Source organism: Sorex fumeus, unplaced genomic scaffold, assembly GCF_029834395.1.
Source record: "Sorex fumeus unplaced genomic scaffold, SorFum_2.1 ptg000130l, whole genome shotgun sequence".
Taxonomy (NCBI): Eukaryota; Metazoa; Chordata; class Mammalia; order Eulipotyphla; family Soricidae; genus Sorex; species Sorex fumeus.
The window spans coordinates 6729135-6754064 of NW_026606187.1; the positions used below are offsets into that span (position 1 = coordinate 6729135).

A 24930-nucleotide genomic window follows, 5' to 3' on the forward strand; every position below is an offset into this window, starting at 1 on the left:
ATCATATGGGGTGCCAGGGATCAAACCAGGGGTCAGCCATGGGCAAGGCCTTACCCACTATACTGTCTCTCCAGCCCTTACGCTACTTTAACCTTAAAATGCACTTCTTTCTGGTACCCTTGAAAGAACTTAAAATGCTCTCATGAGCCCCCAACAAGATCACACCTCTCAGCCCTGTGCCCAGATGCTGGATGAAGCCCCCTGGTCTCTAGCTCTTCTCCCCACTCCCCCCTCCAATGGTCTCTCAGGGAACCTCACTGTTGAAAGCCCCGAACAAGGTCTGCTTAGCTCATTCTCAGGGTTTGAGAACAGAGAACAGCCCCAGGGGCTGGGGGAGGGAGGAAGCGGTTGGTGGTGAGCCACAGTGCAGCAGAGGTGTTTGCTGACCCAAGGTCCCATCTCTTGGCATCCTTGGGCACGGCCAGGAGTGATTCCTGAGTGCAGAGTCAAGAGGAACCCCCGAACATGGCAGGGTGTGACCCAAAGAGTCAAATAAATAAATACATAAGATAAATAAAAAGAACAGAGCCCCAGGTCCTGGACCCCCACTGCCCCCCACCCCACCCCCCAAGGCAGCCTCTGAATGAAGGGAGGGAACTTGGGTGCTGAATTGCAGAGAGTTGTCAGGAGAGATTAGTTCCCTGGCTGCAGCGAAGACCTTTTCTGCTGGGTGCGAGATCATGGTGATCTCATTAGCCCCTTCTGCAACCACGCTCGCCAGCGGTCCGTCCTGCGCTGGCCGCCGTTATGCAACCCCGCGGCTGCCGCCCTGCCCGCCCTGCCCGGCCTGCTGCCTCCAGGCGCCAGGTGCCAGGCTCTGTGGAGACTGCAGCGGGAGGCTTTGCTGCCTGCTCCCTTCATCCTCGCCCCGGAACCGCAGGCGCCCTCGCTGCTGGCTGATCTTGCAGCCCCTGCTCTGTGCTTCCTCCCCCGATGGCCCCTTCCTCCCCTCCCCCAATCAGCGCTGCTTTTTTTTTTTTTTGCCAACTCATCATCCCCCTTCCTTGCGGAGAGGCCCTGCCACTTGCCTCCTTCTCTTCCCACTTGCCTCCTTCTCCTCCGTTTCTCCTCTGTCGGGGAACTTCCTGCTTTCCCATTGCCCCGATGTTCATTCCTCTCAAGCAAGTCAGTGACAGAGCAGCAAAGTATCAAAGCTCATTTCCTGCCCCGCTTCCCTATCCCTGCACCTCCCCGCCCCCTCGCACACTGCAGAAGGAAGGAGCCAGAAATGAAGTGTTTGGAACTGGAGTTTTACAACCTTCTGCCCTGCGGCACGCAGACTGTCAAACCGGGGTGAAGAAGGGAGCATTCGATTTTTTGCAACAACCTGGCTTGTGTCTGTGCAGCTGACCCCCCAGGCAGGAAGTACAGCTGCAGTGGGGACACTTCCGGAATGCTAGCAAGCCTGGCATCCATTGCAGAGGCCATGGGGGTGGGGTGGGGTGGGGTATCCCACCGCCACCCCCACCCCGCCCATCCTATTCCTGATTCCTTGCAAAGGGCAACAGCTCCACATACAGACATGTCTGCTCAGTTCTAGATTTCCAATTCTTGAATATTCTTTTTTTTAAATTTTTTTATTTTTAAATGAGTCACTGTGAGGTACAGTTACAGATTTACAAACTTTTGTGCTTAGTTTCAGTCATACAATGATCTGGTACCCATCCCTCCACCAGTGCGCATCCTCCACCACCAATGATCCCAGTATCTCCCCCCACCCCTACCCCATCCCCCCCACCCCTTGCCATCCTGTCTCTGTGGCAGGACATTCCCTTTTGCATTCTCTCTCCCTTTGGGTGTTGTGGCTTGCAATATAAGAGCGATAGCACAGCGGGTAGGGCGTTCGCCTTACAAGCGGCCAACATGGCCGACCCGAGTTCGATTCCTCCGCCCCTCTCGGAGAGCCTGGCAAGCTACCGAGAGTATTCGATATGCCAAACACAGTAACAACAAAGTCTCCAATGGAGACGTTACTGGGCCCGCTCGAGCAAATCGACGATCAACGGGAGGGCCTTTACCTTACCTTTACCTTACCAGGAGGATTGCTCCGCAGCTTGGAAGCCGGCCTCACATGCTGGGGGGAAAGGCAGCTCAGATAGAGAAGGGACCACCAAGTAAAGGGTGCTTGGAGGGCCCGCTCGGAAAGGGAGATGAGAGCTGAAACTAGACTACAGACTGATCATGATGGCCACTCAATACCTATTTTGAATATTTTGAATTCTGCAATCCCAGGCTAGTGGTGCGGACAGTTTCAGGCCCACTGTGACCCCAGAAGCTGCATCCAAGGGGGAGATGCCCCTTTCCCAGCCAACCTGCAGGAAGGAGGTGATCTGAAAACTGCCTCCAGAAAAAACTGCGCCTGTGCACAGTGTAGACTAAGAGAAGGAAGGGAGGAACGCCAGCCTGTGGTCCCTGGGACCCAGGGGCAGTTTCCTTTAAGTCTGTCGATTCTGGAATCTGTCGGCTGACCCTTTGGAGAAACTAATCCCGGGTTCAGTCTCGTCCTCTCCTTGAAGGCCAGATCGAGCTTATTAACATGGAAGCGCCGTCTCCGGTGATAATTCATGGCCCCTGGCGCAATTATTGTGCTGTCAGCGTTCTGGCTGTCCTCCATCTCCACCGAATCTTCCTGTTCTCTTTCCGAAACCCACCATGCAGTTAAGATGAATCATTGGTGGGGACCAGCATACCTCCCCAGCTTCCTGCCACGCGCGTCAACCGCAGAACCCCGTGGCTGATGAGCCCCCATTCCTGTGGAGAAAGGGCCGTATGGATGGTCCGTGTGACTACAGGCACCAGACTTTGCTTCCTCCCTTTCCGCTACCCACTGTCACAGGGTGTAGTGAACTCACTGAAAATGACTGCAGAGACTGAGAATATATTCTGAGCTCAGAGATGCACTCTGGGTGGTTATGCATTGCACACTTGCATGCACGCGCGCGCGCACACACACACACACACACACACACACACACGTCTCATCTGGGGAGCCCGTGCTGTTTTTCTTTCCATTTAACAGATGAGAAAACAGAGGCTCAGGGTGGAACCAGCCCAATCCAGCAGAAGTGGTTGCAGGTTCGAACTTGGGGACTCTGGCTGCTGGGCGTTTGCCCACAAAGCCTGCCCTGCACCCACTAAGTTTTTCCACTGCCTTAGAGAAAGCCCATTGTCTCAGAGTCTGGGAGGCCAGAAAAAAAATATTTTTAAAGGGAGACCTCTGTGTATAGAAGAGATGAGATTCTATCAAGCCAGGCTCCTTTGTGCCACCTAATTGCCAAGATGAATGAGTGAGGCTTGGAGTTTCCATCGCTTTTTCTTCTGGTGAAAGGCATCAATTATTGGTTTGTTTGCCTGAAAACGCTCTAAAAATGGTCAAATTAAAGCTGCTTTCGTGTGTACCACCTCGCTTTGTCAAACATAACCTGTGATTCAAAGAGATCGGCTCCGCATGCAAGTCACCAACAATGATCTGCTCAAAGGAGTGCTAGAGTAACTGAAATTGACACCGATTGATCTTCCCTCCAATCACTTCTATTGATAGCAATTAGAAACGATCGTCTCAGGTGTGGAATTAGGAGTTCTTCTGCATTTCTTTTCACAGTCCCATCAAGCCTTGAGCTGTTTCTCATTCAGTCCAACTACATGTCTGTAAAATGCAGGGGCTATGCGACTCTCCCTCTCCCTCCCCCCTCCCCCACCACGCGCCTTCCCAAGTCTCTGAATCATTCCTTCTGGGCTGTACTGACATTTGCATGTTAACAGTGGCAAGGCCACAGGAGCCAGTGATGACTCCATGACTAAAAGTACCTCCACTGCTCAAAACTTCCTTTCACACTTCCAGCACTTTCTCTGCTCGGAACAGACATTCCACTTGATGAAGTTTAAGGTGGACCCGTTTTAAAAGGTTTACATCTCGAGAGCACTTGTCAGCCTGTCCTCGGAGCTGCCAATGCTGGACCCCTGGCACACAGATCCCCGCCTTCCCCAACCCGATTGGGGCCTTCGTTCTCATCCCTGAGTCTCCTTCACGTACCTTGATTGTGTGAAGAGTCCAGAGTTAACTCCCGGGGTTCTCTCTTGGGGGGTGTGCCTTCCTGGAGTCTGGACCAGTGTGTCACGGCATATGTCCCCCACAATTATATCACAACAGAATCATTTCACGGCCCTAAAAAGCTCCTGTGTTTCCCCCATTCACCACTCCTGCCCCCTAGCAACCACAGATCTCTTTCTTGTATCCATGGTTTTGCCTTTCCCAGAATGTCATATAGTTGGAATCAGACAGTATAGCACCATATAAAGAGATTTTTATTTTAAAGACGGAAAAAACCTTACATAATAAATCATGAAATAACCAAGTTGTAGCATCTGAGTTGATCTGAACACCAAATATCACAGCTGCTCTTATTTTGGTCTAAGCAACTTGCGGAGTTGATGATGATTCAGTCCTGCTTCCATCCCTGGTCTTCACTCCCAGGAGGTCTCTGCCCCTGCCCCCGCCACACTATTTAGCCCCCTTACCTTGGAGGATTCCTTCAGTTAGCAAATCTGCTTCTTCTCCTGAGACAGAAGCAAGATGTCATTTCACACTGCCAGTTTGCTGTGTAGAAGCAAATGCATGTGATTGTCTTTAACCAGGAGCGTTTGTGTGTGGTTCATGGGACCAGTGTTCATACAAGGTTTATGCACTCATGCATGAAGCTTTCGAAGCTTAGCTTGCTGGATTCAGAGTCTTGAGTGACAAGAACGTATTCAGGAGGGCTGAGGTCCTATTCTGGGCACTGCCTGGTCCCCAGAGCACCACCAGAAAGGACCTAAGAATGCAGAAATAGCCAGAGTGTCACCCCAAAGAGGAGGGAGAAGGGAAAAACTTTAGAGACTCAAAATGAGCGTTTAAAAAAAAAAACTAAGAAGAAAACATGTTAAGACATTCGGACTGGGGCTGGAGTGATAGCGCAGTGGGTAGAGCATTTGCCTTGTACACAGCCTACCCGGGTTCGATTCCCAGCATCCCATATGGTCCCCCGAGCACCGCCAGGAGGAATTCCTGAGTGCATGAGCCAGGAGGAACACCTGTGCATCACTGAGTGTGACCCAAAAAGCAAAAAAGCAAAAAAAAAGGCATCGGGACTTTTGGTGAGAATGGAAAAGAATTGTCCCATCTTGGCCCACTCAGAGTTTTGCTCTCTTCCTCGGTGTTGAGCTCTCAGCCTGCCTGTGCCACGGAACCCTCCGGGCGGGAGGATTGGGTGCCCCGACGATGTGGCTGTGCCCCTTATTCCAGATATCCTTGGGAATTTGCTTCCAGGAAGAGCCTTCGAGGTCTGGACACCAGGGTGGCCAGTGCCTTCCCCTCGGGGACTCAGACTTTGGCACGTGGTCTGCGGATCCTGGGGAAGTCCTGGCGATGTGGGCCGGCGCAGGCCCCTGGGATGCCTCCCGAAGGAACTCAGGCCGAGCCCTGCCTCCAGGCACCGATGACCTTCAGAGTGACCTTGCCTTTCAGTCTGGGAGCCTGGGAACACTGATTTCACAGAAATTGTGACCCTTTGGTTCATTTTCCACTTGTCTCTCTCCTCTGGAGAGTGTGGGAGCGAGTGACCGTCTCTGCAGAAGGGGTTGCCACATCGCTGTCTCCTAGAATCGTGTTTTCCCTTTGGCCATCTGGTCTGCTCCACAACAGGCCCTGGGTTTTACCTGTGTGATGTCACTTGTTCTCGCAACAGCCCTGCGAGGGAGGGACAGGCTGTGTGGAAGAAGGTGGCGCGGGAGACCAAAACACAGAGAGGTTGAGTCCCTGGCTTATGATCACACAGCAAGTACCTGGTCGGCTATGCAGTCTTCAAGGGGTGACCCTGTCCGGCTGTCATTTTTTATGACCCTCATGAGACATGAGACAGAAGCCTCATTAGAGTGTTGATGTCATTACCACATCTTAGCTCCACGAGCTCTGCTCCGTTCCATCGCACTGAGACGAGGTTGCTGGAGCCAAGCGTTATTTGGTAGCTCTGTAGCTCTGTCCTCCCGTTGTTGTTCATTGATTTGCTCGAGCGGGCACCAGTAATGTCTCCATTCTGAAACTTGTTGTTACTGTTTTTGACATTTTGAATACGTCACGGGGAGCTTGCCAGGCTTTGCCGTGTGGGTGGGTTACTCTCGGTAGCTTGCTGGGCTCTCCGAGAGGGGTGGAGGAATCGAACCCGGGTTGGCCGCGTGCAAGGCAAACGTCATACCCGCTGTGCTATCGCTCCAGCTCGAGCATTATTTGGTAACCTGGCCAAATGTCTCTCAACTCGCGGCCTGTAAGAGGGCGGGTACCCCGGGAACAGTCGGTGGAAGGTGTTTGCCTTCTGATTACAACACCCTCCTCACGGCTGCCTGCCAACACCCCACGCGTCCTCCCCCGGGGCAGGCTAGGGCTGGTACAGGAAGGCCCGGATCTTTAGGAGATTTTGATTTAATTGGTCTGGAGTGTGACCTGGGTGTCAGCGTCTCAGTGTTCTACAGGGAACTCGAATGTGTAGGCTGAAGAAACACGAGCTTGGGGCAGGCAAGCAGAGCAGATGCCTTTGGATCAGACCCCAACTGAGAGTTGATTGGACCCATAGGACTCTCTTGCAGGTCTTTGCAGGGACCAGCCCAGCAAGTGGCAGGGGCCAACTCAGAGCAGTGGAATCCTAAAGGAGGTTAGATGGCCCAGAGGGGTGAGGCATTTATTTGCCTTGCACATAGGTGACCCCCGTTCGAATCCCTAGTAGCACATCAGGTCACCAGAAGTGATCCCTGAGGGGCTGGAGCGATAGTGGGTGGAGCATTTGCCTTGCCCGCAGCCGACCCGGGTTCAATTCCCAGCATCCCATATGGTCCCCTAAGCACCGCCAGGAATAATTCCTGAGTGCAAATCCAGGAGTAACCCCTGTGCCCTGCCAGGTGTGACCCAAAAAGCCTAAATAAATAAATAAATAAATAAATAAAATAATAAGAAGTGATCCCTGAGCACAGAGCTAGGAGTTAGCCTGGAGCATAGCATGTGATGCATGCAGTAGATTCCTGAAATCGAGATGGACCAAGGCCTCCCAGCCTAAGAGCACCCCAGTCCTGACCTCCCCGTGGAAAATAAGGCTCCTTCTGAGGGGGTGGTATGGGGAAGAGGAGGAGAGAGGTCTTCTGGACCCCTCTGAGGCCCAACTTGCCCCTCCTTCCCAGGCGTCCACTGTCTATACCTTGCCAAGCCTCTTCTCCAGGGTGAATGTTTGGGACCCCGAGGCATCACTCTGCATCTCTCTTTAGATGCAGCATGTGGGTTCGGAGCTGAGTGTCCTTCTGAGTCCTGGTGTTGGTCAAGCTCACGGGTGCCAGCAGTACCGGCTGCCGTGGTCTTTCCATCGCCCTCCTTGGACCCAATCAGGGGAGATTATTAAAAACATCCCCCACCACTAATGCTCTGTGTTCAAGGTCCTTGCTAGAACATTCTAGATTAAAATCCTAGGGAAAGCTGATTCCCTCCCACGGATGATTTTTCCTTCTAGAAAATAAGAACTTGGAGATGGCTTCTTGGATCTGCTTGCTCTGACCTCCAGGGGAAGAAAAGGAGAGGAGGTGTTTGTGAATGAGTAACCACACACAGTAACTCTTTGTTGTAGAATCATCTTTCACTGCTTTTCCTGGAGTAGAATTCATTCTCCCTCAACCCTGCTTGTTCATGTAACAGTCTTGGTGGCCACCTCAAATTCTCTGTGAAATGTGCGGTTGAGAACTGGGAATTGGTGCTGGGGTGCTTGAGTCACGGCAGCTGTCTTGGCCTTACTCTGAAAAGCGGAAGCTGCTGAGAACCATTGCACAGTAATGGGGAGATATGCTTTGCATGCCTAAAGCTCATGTTCGGGTCTTAGCTGCTGGCCCTCATAGAGGCAGCCCTCTTTGGACCCAGGGTCTTTGCAGTTGTCAAATCAAGGTAAGTGATGGCCATCTAGGGCTGGAGAGAAAATGCAGGAGGTAAAGCACTTGCCTTGCATGCAGTCCACTCTAGCTCAAGCCCTGGGCATTGAATAGCATCTCTAGAGCACCATCCGAGCTCACTCCTGAGCACAAGAGTCAGGAATAGCCCCTGAGCACCACTGAGTGTGGTCCAATCTTCCCTCCATCCCCACCCCCACCCCAAAGATGAAGCTGATTGGAACAAAGGGAGTTCCTAGCCTAACAATTGGTGTGCGTAGAAGAGAACATTCTGGCAGATTCCAAGACAGGGAAGAAGCCAGTGAAGACACAGTGTGTGTGTGTGTGTGTGTGTGTGTGTGTGTGTCTGTCTGTCTGTCTGTCTGTCTGTTTGTAGACCACAGGTGCTGAGGATTGTGGGCTGTCAGCAGAAGGCAGGAGAGAAACATCAGATACATTCATCTGTAGATATTCTTGAAGAAACCAATCATCCCTTCTGCATCCCACACCTTGACTTGACTCTTTTGGAACTATGAGAGACCAAACAGGAAACCGTTTGGAAACCTCCAGAACTATGAGAGACCAAACAGGAAACCATTTCCTTTTTTTCCTTGTTGCAGCTGATCGCTTCCTATTTCTGATTCTTGGTTGCAGCTGGTCACTTCCTGTTTGCAGGTTGCAGCTGAGCTATGCTGGTTTGCACAGCGCCCAGGTGCTGGCCACGCGTGCTTTCAATAGGGTATCTGGTGCGGGCATGTGTTTAAATAAGGCACGCACTAACCCACTGCGTCTCTCCATACCATCACAAACCAAGTACTGCTGGGATCCCTGGCCCAGAGTTGCAGAAGGCTGGCTCAGAAATGGGGCTAATATCCCAAGACCAGGCAGCAGTGGACATGCTTACAGTTTACCCCAAGTCCTATGACAATGACATCCAGGCCTTAACTATCAGGCTACACCCTCCAGTGCTTGGGAGCCAGGTTCCAGGCACATGCATCTTGTGGGGTTGCCAGTCAAGTTCATCTCAACAAACTTTGCAGCTGGAAGTCCCTGGGCTACTTTTCTCCACTTTCTCTGGTTGTCGCTTGAGTGCTGCCGTTCATCACAGCTCTCCCAGAAGATGCTGGGGTAACAGATGTGGCTGGGATTTGATAAGAATGTCACTTCAACACATCCTTTCAGTCTGTTTGGAAGCCTCCCCTGGAGACGGAGGGACAGCTGAGCAAACAGCCCACCCCCTCTCCGTGGGTATCTGCAGAAGTGGGAGCTCCAGGAGCATGTGAGACAATGAGTGTGGCCACCAGCACTGCTGGTGTCCCTGCTGATTACTCTCCCCCATGCCAGTGCACCAGGGGCAGAGGTGGGGCAGGCGAGACCTTCCCAGGCCCTTAACTGCACGGAAGGAGAGAAGCATCTGTCCTGCTTGTGGGCATACTGCAGTTTCCACGTGCCTGCAAAAAATATTCCTCCTAGGAGCAAAAGATAGGGCCTTTCAGGTCAAAGAGATAGGACAATGGGTAGGGCCCTTACTTCCCTTGCATGCAGCCAATCCTGGTTCAGATCCTCCTAAGCACAAAGTCACTCATGTGAACAGAGCCGGGAATGGCCTCTGCACTCAGGAATCACGCCTGGTGGTGCTCGAGGGACCATATGGGATGCTGGGGATTGAACCCGGGTCGACCACATGCAAGGCAAACACCCTACTTGCTGTGCTATCGCTCCAGCCCCAAGTTGGTTTTTTTTTTTAATCTAAGAAAAAGAGCAGTGAATTAATGAGCGGGAATCGTGGCGTGCAAGACTCCAGGCCAGGCGCCTCTCACCGAGAAAACAAAAAATCGGTTTGTGAGTAGTCCAAGAAGAATTGGAGAAAGGAAGTGATGGGTGGATCTGTGACCTCGGAATTATCCTGGCCTCCACAGGTGGGAAGGGAAAGGAGGCTTGGAGCTAGAGCTGAATGAACATAAAGCATCTGATACACTAGTGGTCGGCACAGCCTCCTGCGGGGCGGGGTGGTAAGTTGGGGTCCAGACTCAGGTGGGGCTTTGCACAGTCTAGACTTAAGAGATGCTGACCTGGGGGAAGCCCACTCCCAGAGGCGCAGCTCTGAGCAAATTACTGATTTGGCTGAAGCGGCAGCTCCCTCGCCTGCCAAGTACGGAATGTTCTGGCAGCCAGGCCGCGCCTTTGGGTGGATGTGAGATGAGAGGGTGCACAGTGCTGCCCAGAGACTGGCTGCCCTTGTCGCCTACAGCCCTGCTTCCACAGTGCCTCTCTCTCCCCAGCACACACGTTTCCCTTGAATGATGTCTAGTCTTTGTCCTGCCACCTACTTGGAGCTGTGGCTGTTTTCCGTCTGTGGGAATCTTGGATTCTGCCAAGACACTTGTTTGCTGGATTTCGGAGAGCTGGGTGTTGGGAGTCTCACACGTCCTGACATGGGTGGCACATGCATGTAGTTGCGTCCCGAGGGGGCTCTCGTCCCTATGACTGGACGCTGCTAGCTCGTCCTGTTGGTATAGCAGGTCCAGCACCTGTTTTATTGTCCCCCAGGGGACCTCACCTGGAGCTCCACATGTGTGTCAGGCAGGGCATTTGTACTCAGTGACCTGAGGGAATTGTTCGTACTGGTGCCACTTCCTGAGGTCAGTGGCCTCTGGCCAGTGCCTGTCTCAGAGCCTCACATGACATGTGATTAATATTTCCTGAATGAGCGAACAGAAGGTGAAAGGATGAATGAGCCGGATGGCTGTCCAGGGCCTGGGTGGGATCCATTTGGAAGGCAGAAGGAATCCCATCTTGGTTGCCCTTACTCCATTAAAGTCTTTTTAAAAATTGCTTGAAAAATAAGCACATGACCAAGCCCAAGAGTGCAGCCCACCTGGAATTCCTGTGGCTCAGAGCAAGACGTGAGTCTAAAGGCAGAAACTTGGCGTGGAGCAATAGCACAGTGGGGAGGGCGTTTGCCTTGCACACGACCGACGCAGGTTCAATTCCCAGCATCCCATATGGCCCCCTAAGCACCGCCAGGAGTAATTCCTGAGTGCATGAGCCAGGAGTAACCCCTGTGCATCATTTGGTGTGACCAAAAAAAAAAAAGCAAAAATAAGTAAAGGCAGAAACTTGGTGGGGGCAAGGGGGGTACGATACTACAGCAGGTCAGGCACTTGTCTTGCACACAGCCAACTGGGGTTTGATCCCCGGCACCCCATAGGGATCAATGGAGCCCTGCCAGGAGTAGTCCCTGAGCACAGAGCCTGGAGTAAGCCTTGAGTATTGCCAAATGTGTCCCCCGCCCCCCCCCCCCCCCAGTAAAAATAAAATTCTCTGTCTTTAGACAGGGAATTGGAAGTTAAAGAGACCTGACTTCAAATTCTCACCCTGGCTCTAGCTGAATGTGTGGCATTAAGCTCACTTACCTTCCCCGAGCTTCAATTCCTGTCAAAAAAAAGGTTCTTGGTTATGCCTACCTTCGAGAGTCTTGTGCAAAATAAATAAGAAATGAAAGCCTTGAATTGTCTGGCATGTTATAAGCGCTCAAAAATGGAGTGGAGATTGATATTGTTGCCTGCAAAATGTCTGGCCTAGTGCACACAGGATGTATTTACTTACTCTACACTGGTCGCTCCCTCCTCCAGGAAGCCTTCCCTACCTACAGCCCCCAGGCCAGGTTAGGTCTCCGGCAACAGAAACCCTGCCGGGCACCCCCAGAGAGGCTTGTGGAGAGTGACCCCTGCAGGTGGCCATTCCCTCTAGCATGGTCTTCGTGGAAGTAATGTGCCGTGGGCCACTTGCCCTGATTGGGACCATGGCCACAGGGAGGAGAGCCCAGGAGCAGGGAAGAGGATGCTGAAATGGTGCGTCAGTCACCCCTGGGATTAGTGTCCCAGGAGTTTCCTCCCCTCTTGCGTGCAAGGCCGGAACACGTACTGGCTCTTGGGATTCTGTCTCCGTGGTGCCGAGAGGACCTTGATGAACATTAAATCAGGGAGCAGATCAGCAGCCACATGCCCCAGACTTGGTTTTCTTGGAATCACTCATTTCTTTGTTTTTGTTTTTGTTCTTTTGCTTTTTGGGTCACACCCGGCATTGCACAGGGGTTACTCCTGGTTCTGTACTCAGGAATTATTCCTGGCAGTGCTCGGGGGACCATATGGGATGCTGGGAGTCGAACCTGGGTCGGCCGCGTGCAAGGCAAACGCCCTACCCACTGTGCTATCGCTCCAACCCCGGAATCACTTGTTTCTTTATCCAACAAGTATTTATCAGCATTGACTTGACGGCAGACCTTGGTCCTGGCAAGCTCTGGGGTTTGCACTGCCGAGCAGCACAGACAGAGATTCTTGCCCCAGTGTGGGCAAGATCAGGGAGCAAGGGGGGGACAGGAGGTTGGTTCATGATGGACCTCAAGGGCCCAGTGGGCCCAGAGCTCAGGAGCCTCGGGCTAGCTGCTCCGATGGTGAGGTCCATGGGAAACCCTGTGTCTGGGCACCTGGACGGGGCTCGGGGCCATGAGCTGGGCCAGCCCTGGTCACCGCTTCCTGGCGCCCTCACATGCCTCCTCTCTTCCAGGTCATGCTTTCCGAGCGCAAAGGCACGGATGAGCTCTATGCAGTGAAGATCCTGAAGAAGGATGTGGTCATCCAGGACGACGACGTGGAATGCACCATGGTGGAGAAGCGAGTGCTGGCGTTGCCTGGGAAGCCGCCGTTCCTCACCCAGCTGCACTCCTGCTTCCAGACTATGGTACTGTGGCGGCGCAGGGACTATGGAAGCCAAAGGGCGGGGGGAGGAGTGTCGGGGGTTGGTGGGGAGATGCTTGGCCACTTCACTTGGGGTTTCTGCTGTTGGTACCTCTGGGGATGAGCAAAACCTGGCTTTGCATCCTGGCTCTGTCACTTTCTGGCTGAGTGGGCTGGCTGCACAAAGGACAGAACCTCTCTGGGCGTCAGTTTCCCCATCTGAAAAATGGATGCAATAACTATGTCCCAGGCACTCTGAAGCCAGGAGGAAACTAGCTGGCCTAAGAGGAGCGTTGGACACAGTGCCTGGTATCTGGTAAAGGCATCATCCATGTGGGTTAGTCACACACCTGCCATTGACCTGGGCCAGGAATACTGTTCCCCCAGCCCAGAGTAGGGTTGTAACATTTGTGTGTCTGGGACATGTAGGTCTTGGTACAGAGAGAGGTGGATAGTTAGAAAACCATGCCACAGGGGACCTGATGGCACAGCCCTCAGAGAGGTCGTGGGTCTTGTTTGAGGCGAATGAGCAATTGTCGCTGGTCCCCTGCACTGTATTCTAACCACCAGCCATGGGGAACATTTGAGGCCTGTGAGAATACCATTTCCTTCCGGGGACTTTTGGCCAGCAGCCTCTTGTCAGGGACTTGCTGGGTGATCAGGTGCTGCCGAAGTGATCTTTGCTTCCCTGTAGAGTTTGCGAGGAGCAGACATCTGGATGGACAGTGACAGTGACTTGAGTTGTGTGTTCACTTGAGTGACTTTTATTGACTGTCCATTCTCTCAGTCTCTTCAAGTCCTTCCGAGTGACTCAAGGAGATAACTCCAGTCTGGTGCAAGCCGGCCCTGTACATCTATGGAGAGAGAGGGAGGGAGGGAGGGAAGAAGGGAGGGAGGAAGGGAGAGAGAGAGAGAGAGAAAGAGAATACTAGTTAGCAGTAGCATCTAGGCCATTGTTTTGCTTCATTCTTAAATTTAGAGAGATGAGAGAAGCTCGCTCTCTCACACACAGTGGAAAGAATGAGTATTATTATAAAGTTAAATAAAGTTAAGTAAGTCAAGTGCCTTATGCCAGCACCCAGCAGGTCAAGAATGAAACTTTTGCCGGCCTTTCTAGAAGCTTCTCTGCATTAGAACCTTGGTTTCTTCCAAAGGTAGCTGGATGTCTTCATGAGTTTTTGCATTCAGGTTTGACCAGTCTCCAATGTGTTAATTTCCCATTAAAAAAAAAAAAAACCTTGACTGTGCCTTCTAATATAAGGAGTTTCTCCTCCTTCTCTTCTGTTCTTTTATCTGCTGGAGATTTATCTGCTGGAGATTTGGGGCTGTTTCTCTCACGACATTTTTGGTCTGGGACTTGCTGATTACACAGTCGGCCCGCACCCTCTGCACATTTCTCTTATTCTCTCTGCTTCTGCAAATTGGTAGCTGGCCCTGGAATCTCCGGCAGACTCAGGTGCCCTCCCTGTGGAAAGCCTGAAGGAGCTGGTGTGTTTCTCAGACGCACACACAGTGTCTGCCGTCTCTCTCCATGGATGGCTTCCAGGCGCCCTTGTTCGGCATCTTGCTCCATTAATTCATTAAGGTGATACTGTAATTCAGTCATTTTTTCTTTGTTTATTAGTTGGGATGCATTTCTAGGAGAACTTTCCCCTCATTTCTTGCCTGGTTTTCCTGGTGACGTTATTCCTGTTTAAAAAGGGGGGGGGGGAGGCAAGATAAATGCCTGGTTCTTTCCATTTATTTAGGAGTTCTGATGGTTCATTATTATGCTCCAATGGGGCCTGACGTTTGCTATTAAGAGAAGAAAAAATTGAGTGAAAACAGATAACATGTGTAAAGGAAAATAGTGTGGGGGCAGTAATTCACAGTATGGGCAACTTGGCAGAGACTGAGAGGGAGAGTGAATACCTAGTTTTAATGTTCAAGGTCAGTCCAAATATTGAAGGTCAGATCAAGGTCAAGGTCTAGATTTACCTGGGGGGGGGGTGGCAGGTATAGAGGGATTTGTGCCACTGAGGGCAGAAACAGCCAATGACAGTCTCGGTTCTGACGCTGCCTTGTTCCTTCTCCTTTTCCGATAGATGTTTCCAAAATGTGCTCATTGACAGGCCGAGGAGTTTCTCATAGATAATGGAATCATGGGAATTTGGTTGCTTGTGACAAATATGTATTAAGGACAACAAGGAAGAAATCACTGACCGTCTTCCCCATGGAGAGCCGTGGCTGGGCAGATGATATGGTGCAAGGATTATTAGATTTAAGGCAGTGTTCAGATAGAAGAAACAATCCATTCTGAAGGTGGTCAGAACGAGAAGGAATGAGAACCCTGTTCAGAGAACGCAGTCATCTGACCTGCTATATTTGCATATCCCTGCACCACTGTCCCCCCAAGAAGAGATCCCTGGGGCTGGTGTTGCCAGATTCCCCCTAAAACCAGTCTCCCTAAATACCAGCTCATACTGCCTGTCTCCAGAGGAGGCTGATGGTTACAGATACTGCCAGCAAATATTTATTCATGGAAATGAAATGTGTCAGGACCTAGCAGGGAAGGGAACAGCCATGGCCCACAGAGATCTGGCCCCTGTGCCTTTGGACGTGATGTTCTAACCGGAAAGGCACAATTAACAAGAGCTTCAGCAAAGAATGAGCAGGGACAGATGCATTGGGACCGAGAGATGCTATTTTTGATAGGATGATCGAGGGGCGTGGTTCTGATAAGGATGGCATTTGAGCAGTGAGTAAGCCTGAGCAGAGGATATGGTGTTTGGGGTCAGAGTGTTCTGGGCAGTGGGGAGGATGAGTGTCAGAAGGCTGCAGGGGGACCAGGCTCAGTGGGGGACCAGGCTCAGTGGGGCTATCAGGAGGCCAGGGCAACAACCCAGTGACTTTCCGTTTTGTGTTTCATGACCCAGAATTTCTTTATGAATCAGCTCCCTTCTGAAACATGACTAATCTAGTGAAGCATGCTATAATTTTCATATGTAGTTCTAGCTGGGGACTTAGAATGTTGAAGACATAGGATTAAAAAAAATTCCTTAAGGTGTGGAAAATAGATTTTTTTTTTTAAAAAAAGGGGGAACAACATGAAACAACTTTTGTCATTCTTTATCTTTTTCTTCCTGTTCTTTATTTTTCTTTTTTAAAAAATAAACTTGGGGGGCTGGAGCAATAGCACAGCGGGCAGGGCATTTGCCTTGCACGAGTCCAACCTGGGTTTGATTCCCAGCATCCCATATGGTCCACCGAGCACCGCCAGGAGTAATTCCTGAGTGCAGAGCCAGGAGAAACCCCTGTCCATTGCCAGATGTGACCCAAAAAGCAAAAAAAATTAACAATAAAATATAATAATGATAAATAAACTATTTATTTACTTTATTAAAGCACCCTGGCTTACAAAGTTGTTCATCATACCAATTGTTAAGGGCATTCAATATTGCAACACCAATCCCTCCACCAGAGTAATTTTCCCTCCAGTTATCCCCGTTTTCCCAACCATCCACTAAACCCACCCCCTTAACAGGCATAAAATAATTTATTGTATATTGCTTATTACAACTAAATGGCTGATGGAATTATGAAAATATCTGACCCTATTGAATGATATATGTGGCATTAACATATACTATATCATACATAAATATATATTTATATAAATGATGCTAAGTATTTTTAAACCATATATTTGATATGTTAAACCTAAGTACTTGTTAGGGAGACTTTTTTATATAATGGAGTTATTAAAAAAATTGTCAAAAAATATCAATTAAAAGAAAATTTGTGAAAATTGTTATATCTCATGATGGGGTCATTAAATCCTTGTTTGAGGGTTTACTAAGCTGTTCGTTGCTAGTTGAGCCTTCTGTGTTATTGTTTTTGTTGAGCTTAATTGGCTTATTTCCCATTGAATTTGCTGTGCTTCTACTGGGGTGTCAGTATTGTGAAATTTGGAGGTGTCCAGAACTCCAGGATCTGTAGAACTAAGCTGGAGGGTTTACATGGTGGTGTCTGTGTGTGGTGGGTGTGACTGTGGGGGCTTCTCGAGGTGCAGGGCATTAGGGAGAGGCTGCCTGTCTCCACTTCGAGAAGTTTTCAGAGTTCTCCACCTGAAAACCAGTGTACCTGGAATTTTCTTCCATTTGTGGTTTCTGCAGAGATGAGTCATGGCACCATGGAGTTGACGGTTGGCATGGCGGCAGCTGTGGGGTGTGGGTGTGACTGGCAGGATTTCAGCAGGGCAGGGACTTGGTCCACTCCCCTCCCAAGGGTGCCCTGGAGTTTCCCATCAGAAGACCATTGTCCCTGTGAATGTTTGCGGAGTGGCTTGCCTCTCCTCTGAGATTTTGTTGTGAATCTGTAAAGCTGGGCCTCTGGGTGAATGAACAAGGCGGTGACTATGAGATGAAACTCTGTTCTTCTTCAAAATTTTTTTTAAATTTGAGGCACTGTGATTTGCAGCACCATTTGTGCTAGAGTTTCACGCGTCCAGCATTCCAACGCTGCCACCCCCCACCCAAGTGTCTACTTCCTTCCACCTTAGCTTCCGTGTTCTCCACCCCCCTATCCCACCTGGAAAACTCCATTCCATAGACCAGCTCTCAAGGAACTTTTATCCTTCTGAAGATCATGCAAATCTAATTACTAAAAACTTGTTGAGCAAAGCAAATTTACATTTAGACTTATTCTTGAGTCAATTGGATTTAAAAACAAAAACTTTAAAAATATACATGGCACATTGTAAACAGGAAGTGTGGGCTATTAACTAATGTTTGAGAGGTTGTTCTAATTCGACCAAAAAGGATCAGTATGAAAGAGACAAATCAAAACATTGATTTGATCTCCAGAGGGGACGTTGGCAATTGTCTTCTTTTTGAATGTGTATTTTTTCAGAAGTACCTGTGACAACAAAACAGTTGAAGTGCGTAATGAATGGCCAGAGCAATAGTATGGTGGGGAGGGTGCTTGCCTTGCACATTGCAAACCTGGTTCAATCCCTGCCATCCCATATGGTTCCCCAAGAACCGCCAGAAGTGATGTTTCAGTGTTTGAGTGCAGAGTCAGGAGTAACTCCTGAGTGTCTCCAGGTGGGTGATCCGAAAAACAAACAAACAAAAAAAGTACTTAACCTGCCACAAGGTGGCAAAAGTTAACACCCAACTTGATGCAAAACCTTCAGTACGGGGTGGGATTTGAGAAAAATGGCTCATCAAATGAACAAGTGTCTGGTCAAGGGAGTTTCCGGGGAATTGTTCTAGAAGCACAGTGGGGAGAGCATGAGCTCCTCAGCCCCTCTGGGTCTGTGATGACTGTCTCAGCAACCGCCGCAAAGTCACTGAAAAGTTCTGAGTGTTGGATTCATCATCTTTAAATCAGGTGTAATGGGTTGTGGACGAGGGCAATATGTTCAAAGGTCATGATTTCCAATTTGTAGCAGATGCCTGCACTGGGGGGCGCTGGGCTGGAGGAGCCTTATGCCACCCAGGCACAAAAGGATGTTTTCTCCTGTCCTTTGGCAATTTCATCCCCCCCCCAGGGACTATTGTCAATCCAGCACATTCATGCAATTTCCCAACTGCTAGTGGGCACAGCAGTTAAGTCTCCTTAGCAAAACATCTATTTTAAATGTTTTCTTTTCAATTGAACATATGCACTTTTTTTAAAATAGAATTAGATTTTATGAGTCATTGAAGGACAGAAGTTACTTCCTCCCCAAATTTGCTGTCGTGGCGCAGCAGAATTCAGCTGCAAGGCATGCTGGGAGGACTGGCAGCCCAGAACACAGGAAAGGACAGGGAGGAAGATGAGGGGATGGCTTCCCTCATAGGCTGGCCCCCAGTGGCATTGTTCCCCAACACCGCAGGTGTTCAAGGGGATCTGGTCACTCTGCTAGTTGAAATAGTTTCCAGAGATGGAGTTTGATGTCGGGTGTTCCTGGAGGAAGTGCTGGCAGTTGTCTTGATTGGTGCGAGTTGGGTTGTAAGAAACAAATCCCTCCAAACTAGCTCATGGTCTTATGTAAACAGCAACAAGCATAACCAACGGGTTCTATCAGAAGGAAACAACCCAAAGGTAAAGATGAACCTGATTCCCCATGAAGAACTAAAATGTACAATTAAAAATCTTTCTGGTCAGAACCGAGAGGAGCAGCCCCCCCTTGCAGTCAGCCCCACCCCATAGCCGCCAAGGGGCAGTTCATACAGGCCAGGAAGAGGCTCTGGTTGGTTCTGCCCAGATCTGGCATTTTGTGGCTGGCCTGATCAGCTGAGAATTGGCTTCCCCTAACTTGATGGAAACCTGTAAGAAGGGCTTGTATCAAGTGGAGCTTGCTATGCTGTTGGGGAGGGAGGGGGCAGGAAGGACGAGGCAGACTTAGAAGCAACCTAAGGATAGTGATCGGGAGATCTTGTGCCCTTTGGTGGTTGTGAGTAGCCACCACTTTATATCAGAACCAGAAATCCTGACACTGTTGTAAGCATGTTGCCTAGCCTGATGGTCTTCAACCACCCCTCTGATGTTTAGGCAGGTTGGAAATCATTGCTCTGTCACCTTGATAATTACTGCTGGCCCATGGCTCTGTAAGACAGGTGTCCACCCACAGGTGTCAAAAGGTTCCAGAACACTAACCTAAACTACATTGAAATAATGTTTCAATAAAGAGAAGAAGGGATGTATCTATAGGATTGGAGACCTTCTTGCTATGCCAGGTGTGGATATGCCATCTTGAATCCAAGGAGACAAAGGGAGTCCATACAGAGTCTAGACAGATGCTGGCAGGGAAAAGAATATTCAGTGGTGGGAGGGATTCCCTGGGTTAGCTTAGAAAATCATAGAAGGCCATTGGAAAGGTCCTCTGATGGCAGCTCACCTTAAAGCAATGTGCAGAATTAGTTATCCATACTGTTGATGTCTTTGGTTCATGGGATCTTAGTAAAAAGTCACAGATGTACCCCTGACACTCCCGTCAGCCCCATGCATACTCACTTCCAACGGGGATAAGAAGAAAAGGGTGTCTTTTAGGATGCATCCAGGATTTCTGCACTTGCCTTCCCAACACTGTTTTATTTTTATTTTTTTAATTTAATTTTATTTTTATTAAGTCGTTCACAATAAGTGAGTACGTTCAATATTACAACACCAATCCCACCACTCCGATACCTTCCCACCACCATATTGTTTGAAATAAGATTGTTCTCTTACACTCCCGTTTCAGGAAATTCCATTCAGCCAGTTTTATATGAATCCTGGACAGACATTCAATTTTTATTTATTTGCTGATTGACTGTGAGAGATGACAGAGAGAGAGGGAATTTAGAGAATTTAAAGTTAATTGAAGTCGTTTCATGATGAAGGAACGAGAGCAGCGTGTAATGAAGCTGAGGGACAATAACAATGGCAATTTGGAAGAGACGCTTTGGAAGTTGAGCAGGCTGGCTAGTTTGAAGAGAAAGAGGGTGAGCTTGCCTTTCTGAGCTTTTAATTGGAGTTGGCAGTGGAACACCCACGTAGAAACGTCCTGGAGCCAGCTGGAGCTGGCGGAGCCGAGGAGAAAGGGAGAGGATAGAAATGTAAGTCAAGATTCATTAGCCCAGAGAGATGAGAGTTGAAGCTTGAAGCAGTGGCAAGTCTCTTTTGGACAATTGAGCAAGTTGGGGAGAGCCACATTGGTCGAAGTGCCTGGATTCAGTAAATACTTCTGATTTTCCCATAGGAGAGTACAGAAATTAGTCCTAATCACAACCTACTCCATGTGGCACTACGAAAGGTACTTCTGAAGTCTTGAAATGACTTTGTAGGAAGAGTGGAGAACAAAGTCAAATTTCGGGGCACTGTGGAGGAAAGACTTAAATAAGAATTGGAAGAGAGAGAGAGGTTGAGAGCTATTTTATTAGCTGAAGTTCCCAGAACCCCAGAACAAAGTTTTGGTGTCTTTCACGCAGTTTCTTTTATCAGCATTCCTTTATAGATTACAGCTGGTTTTCGTGGTTTAATTGTTGTAACCAAGATTCTGAATTCTCAGAGAACAAAGCCTGTATATTTTTCATCCCCTCTCCCCCTGGCAATAACTAATAGACCTGAAAAATAAATGCTCAACAGAAATTCTAAACTTCACATTTCTCCTCAGGATTGGCTCTACATTGCCTCTGGCTGTGTCTTCTGAATTCTGATGTTCCTTCCTTTGGAGTGGGAGATGGGCTTGGTGGTGCATGAACAAATTGCATTTGTTTTAGAAATAAATCAGTTAAGAAATCGATGCACCAAAGCCAGACCAGAGCATGGGCTTGTGAGACTCCAGATAAACATTAATTTTTGTACTGAGACCATGAATTCTCATTACAATTAGTATGAAGTTTTATTATTTTTCATTAAAAGTCGCCTTCAGTGATTTCACCAAAAACTTCTTGAAATAAGTTTGAAATGTTTCAAAATAAGTTTGAAATTTTAGTCAATGAGGTAGACAGACATGGTGGAGATCTTGGCAACAGCATGTAAGTCAACTACAGTTGGCACTGGCGGCCTTATGCAGAGTCTCCTAGTGCAGACATTTATAATTTTAAGCCAGCAGTAACTACACAATCAGAGGGTTTAACCTTTAGCTCTCTTTTTCATGTGACACTTGAACATAAAGACAAAACTATCAAAGTGGAAACAGTTAGATCCACAGACCACTAGAAATCCTCTCCTAGCCTGTCTTGGGCAATGGGATCATTTGGAAATGTCCCTGGTCTACCTTCTTGTCTGGGGGAATCCAGGATGTGGCGTAAGTCCATGGAGAAGTCACTCAGCATTTCTGGCTATAGAATGCTCCCTGGCATGGATTGGGCACCATGACGTGTGTTTGGAAAGTGAACAGACAGCGAGGTGCCAGCCAGAGTGTTTCACCACAGAGGCCTTAGGATGTCTCAGCCAGACGCGTCCAGTTCCCAGATCTCAGGGCTTCCCCAGAGACCGTTAGCGACAGTAGCAGACTGCAAGGCATGGTGCTCCCGGCCAGGGAGTGCTCCTGACAAACGAGTCGGGAGGATGAGTTGAGTTCCCCCAACCAGAAAGCCAGCAAGTGAAATCTCTCCTTCATTTCGCTCTCTGTGGCTGATGCCATCTGCTAGTTTTAAAAATAATTTTTTAAAAGCAAGTGTTTTGGTTCTCTTCAATGTGCAGCAAAGACAGATGCTATTTATAGGCTTGTTTTCTATTAAAAAGGGAAAAAAGAAAAAAACAACAAAGAACCAGCACTGGGTGTTGGCAGTTCTGGCTCACTTTGTCTGCTCTGCCACTCATTGGGATGTGACCTTTTTGCATGTCTCACGGGCTTTGGACGACAAGAACAGGGGGAGGGATTAGCCTCTTTCTTCTGCCCCTCGCTGGACAGGGTGAGTGGATGAAGTACTATCAGACTTACTATCAGCAAGTTCTTCAGCATTTCCAAGATATGGGTTAATCTAAGCTCCTCTTAGGATGAACACACTGACATTTGCACATGACCTCTGGCTGAGAACCTTCCACAAGGGGCAGCCTCCAGAGAGGGCCCAGAAAGAGAGGCTCTGGAACAGAATGACCTGAGCCGAGCTCCGAAGCTCACCTGCTGAGTGAGTCTGGGTGCATGTCTTCCCCCTTCGGAGCATGCACTGGCATGCCTCCCAAAGGGTCAGGAAGGGCCTCCTGGTCATTGTGTTGGATGGCTGCAGATGAATTCACCAACACAGATAAAGACACTTAGCTTCGTGTCCACACCATGTGCTCATGGGACGGGAGCCATGATTTCACTGTGACCAGATGACTGTTACTCTAATTCTTCAACGGTCAACACACATTTGACAGGCACATGCCAGATAGAGGCAAGGAGACAATCAAACACTGATATTTGAAGCCCTTGTAGACGGCCAATGGCCTGTAGGATCATTCACCATCTGTCATCAGAGTTTCAACTGGAGCCAATGAATAGGTCCATTTGACCAGAAAAGGGAAAACTAGTGGTACAGGACCCTAAGTAGGATCATCCAGGATTGCTCACCCACCCAGGGCAGTCATGCCCTGTGTCATAACTGGGATATGACTCGTGGGATGATTTCACCATGCAGATGTAGAGTGCAATGACACAGACCCAAGGTATTGCCATCCCCGTTGATTTTGCAGCATTGTTCAGGCTAAATGTCACCCAGAGAGTTCAGATCAGTTGGTTATAGGATTCCTGCTTCAGCCTTGGTGCCAAGTCTCACTCTCAGGAATCCAAAGCCCCCCACCCTCCTCCAGAGTGGCATGTGCAAACCGTAGACTCAACCATACTGGAGACAGGAGATGAAAACTCCAACCACCAAACTTTACAATGTGTCTGTCGAGGTGGCAGGCTTCGGAGACGGGAGGGAACCTGGGGACTTGGGTGGACAGTAGCTGCCACTCATGGTGGGATGGGAGCTAGCACGTTATATGCAAAAAACTCAACTATCAATAACTGCATAAATCACAATTGATTAAATTACAAAATGGTAAATCTAACCAAAAAGTAATTACCTCCCCCAACCCACCAGCTAGAACATATCAAACCATTCCCTCCGGTTCTGTGGATTCCACACTCCCTGCCACCTCGCCTCTCCACTGCCCATTTGTTTAGTGACTATTCTTCTACTGGGGCCCAGCCAGCCCCTGGGTACTGACTTCGCTCTTTGCTCTCTTCTTGCAGGACCGTTTGTACTTTGTGATGGAATACGTGAATGGGGGTGACCTCATGTACCACATCCAACAAGTGGGCCGGTTTAAGGAGCCTCATGCCGTGTAAGTGGGAGCTGGGCCTGCACTTTGCCTTCACGAGACATGTGTGGATTGTTCAAGGGATGGGAGTCTTAGTGGAATTGGGATGTCAGATGTCTTGTGTATACCTTCATGAAGAATGAATGGTTGAGGATAATGGATATTCCTTTAATCTGGAATGTCCTTTTTTAAAATATTTTTTTTCCTGATGCCAATTGAGAATTTAAACCTCAAAATCTCCTAGCGTGTTCTTGTCTCTTATTCTTGCCCTAGATGCCATGGAGAATGGGCTCTTGTTTGGGGAATGTCTAGGATGGTACATGGATTAGGTGCTTGCCTGACACACAGACAATCTAGATTCCAGCACCTCATAAGGTTTCCTGGGCCTTGCCAGGAGTGATCCCTAAATGCAGCGCCAGGAGTAATCCCTGAGCTCCCTGGTTCTGGACCCCAAACAAACAAACAAAAGCAAACACAATAGAAACGTCATTATAAGTTTGATATATTTGCCAAATCTTCCTGAAAGTTTGCTTGAGGCCAGGCCCTCCATGCTTCCAGACGTTGGCCCCCTGGGCTGGAGTGATAGCACAATGGGTAGGCTACTCACCTTGCACATCCCAACCCTGGTTTGATCCCCAAGCATCCCATATGGCTGCTTGAGTCCCTCAAGAAGTAATCCCTGAGCCCAGAGCCAGGAGTAATCCCTGAGCACTACTCACATATGACCTCCGAAACAAAAAGCAACACATTAACTCATATTGACCCCTTGAATCAGGACGACATCCCTGGGAAGGACGCATTTGTGTTCCACCCAACAGACAGGAAACCAAGACCAAAACCTAGGCCTCTATTTATTTTTCTTTTTGCGGTGCCAGAGATGAAATTCAGGGCCCCACACAGACAAGGGAAGTCCTCCTGAGCTGAGTTGTACTCCTTGCCCCAAGGGAGTTTGTAGCAACCTGCTTCGGGTCTCGTTGCTGGCACCAGGCAGATGTCAGTCTCTTGTGCTCACATCCCCAGCCTGATCTCCTCTCAGCTGCCTTGTCTCCAGGAATCTGAAGGCTCTGGCTGCCTGTGCGCTGGGCCATGTGTCTCCTGCGATGGGCAAGACTGACGCTGGGGGCCTGGAGCGATAGCACAGCGGGTAAGGCATATGCCTTGCACGAAGCCGACCTGGGTTTGATTCCCAGCATCCCATATGGTCCAATGAGCAATGCCAGGAGTAATTCCTGAGTGCATGAGTCAGGAGTAACCCCTGTGCAACACCCCTGTGTGACCCAAAAAGAAAAAGAAAAAAGAAAAAAGACTGATGCTGGGTTTGGGAAATGTGTTTCTCCTGCTGAGCCCATTCGGCCCCTCGTGAGCAAGGCAGTGAGTCTCTTCCTTTCCAAACAACAGCCTGTTGTGTGTATCTCTCTGGCTTAGACTCCCTGAGACAGGCAGGAACAAGCCAAGACTTCAGGAATTAGTGGGGTCTCCCCTCTGAGGAACTTTGCTAAAGCCTTGCTGCCCCCTG

General features: G+C 49.3%; 1 protein-coding gene across 2 annotated transcripts in view; it reads left to right on the forward strand.

Moving 5' to 3' along the window:
- The window catches only part of PRKCB (protein kinase C beta), a 338310-nt gene that overhangs the window by 265277 nt on the left and 48103 nt on the right, over positions 1-24930 (forward strand). For both annotated transcript variants that reach the window (XM_056138779.1, XM_056138780.1), the window contains exons 10-11: positions 12502-12675; positions 23347-23438. In XM_056138779.1, coding sequence (XP_055994754.1) covers positions 12502-12675; positions 23347-23438 — 266 coding nt within the window. The remainder of the gene's footprint in view (positions 1-12501; positions 12676-23346; positions 23439-24930) is intronic.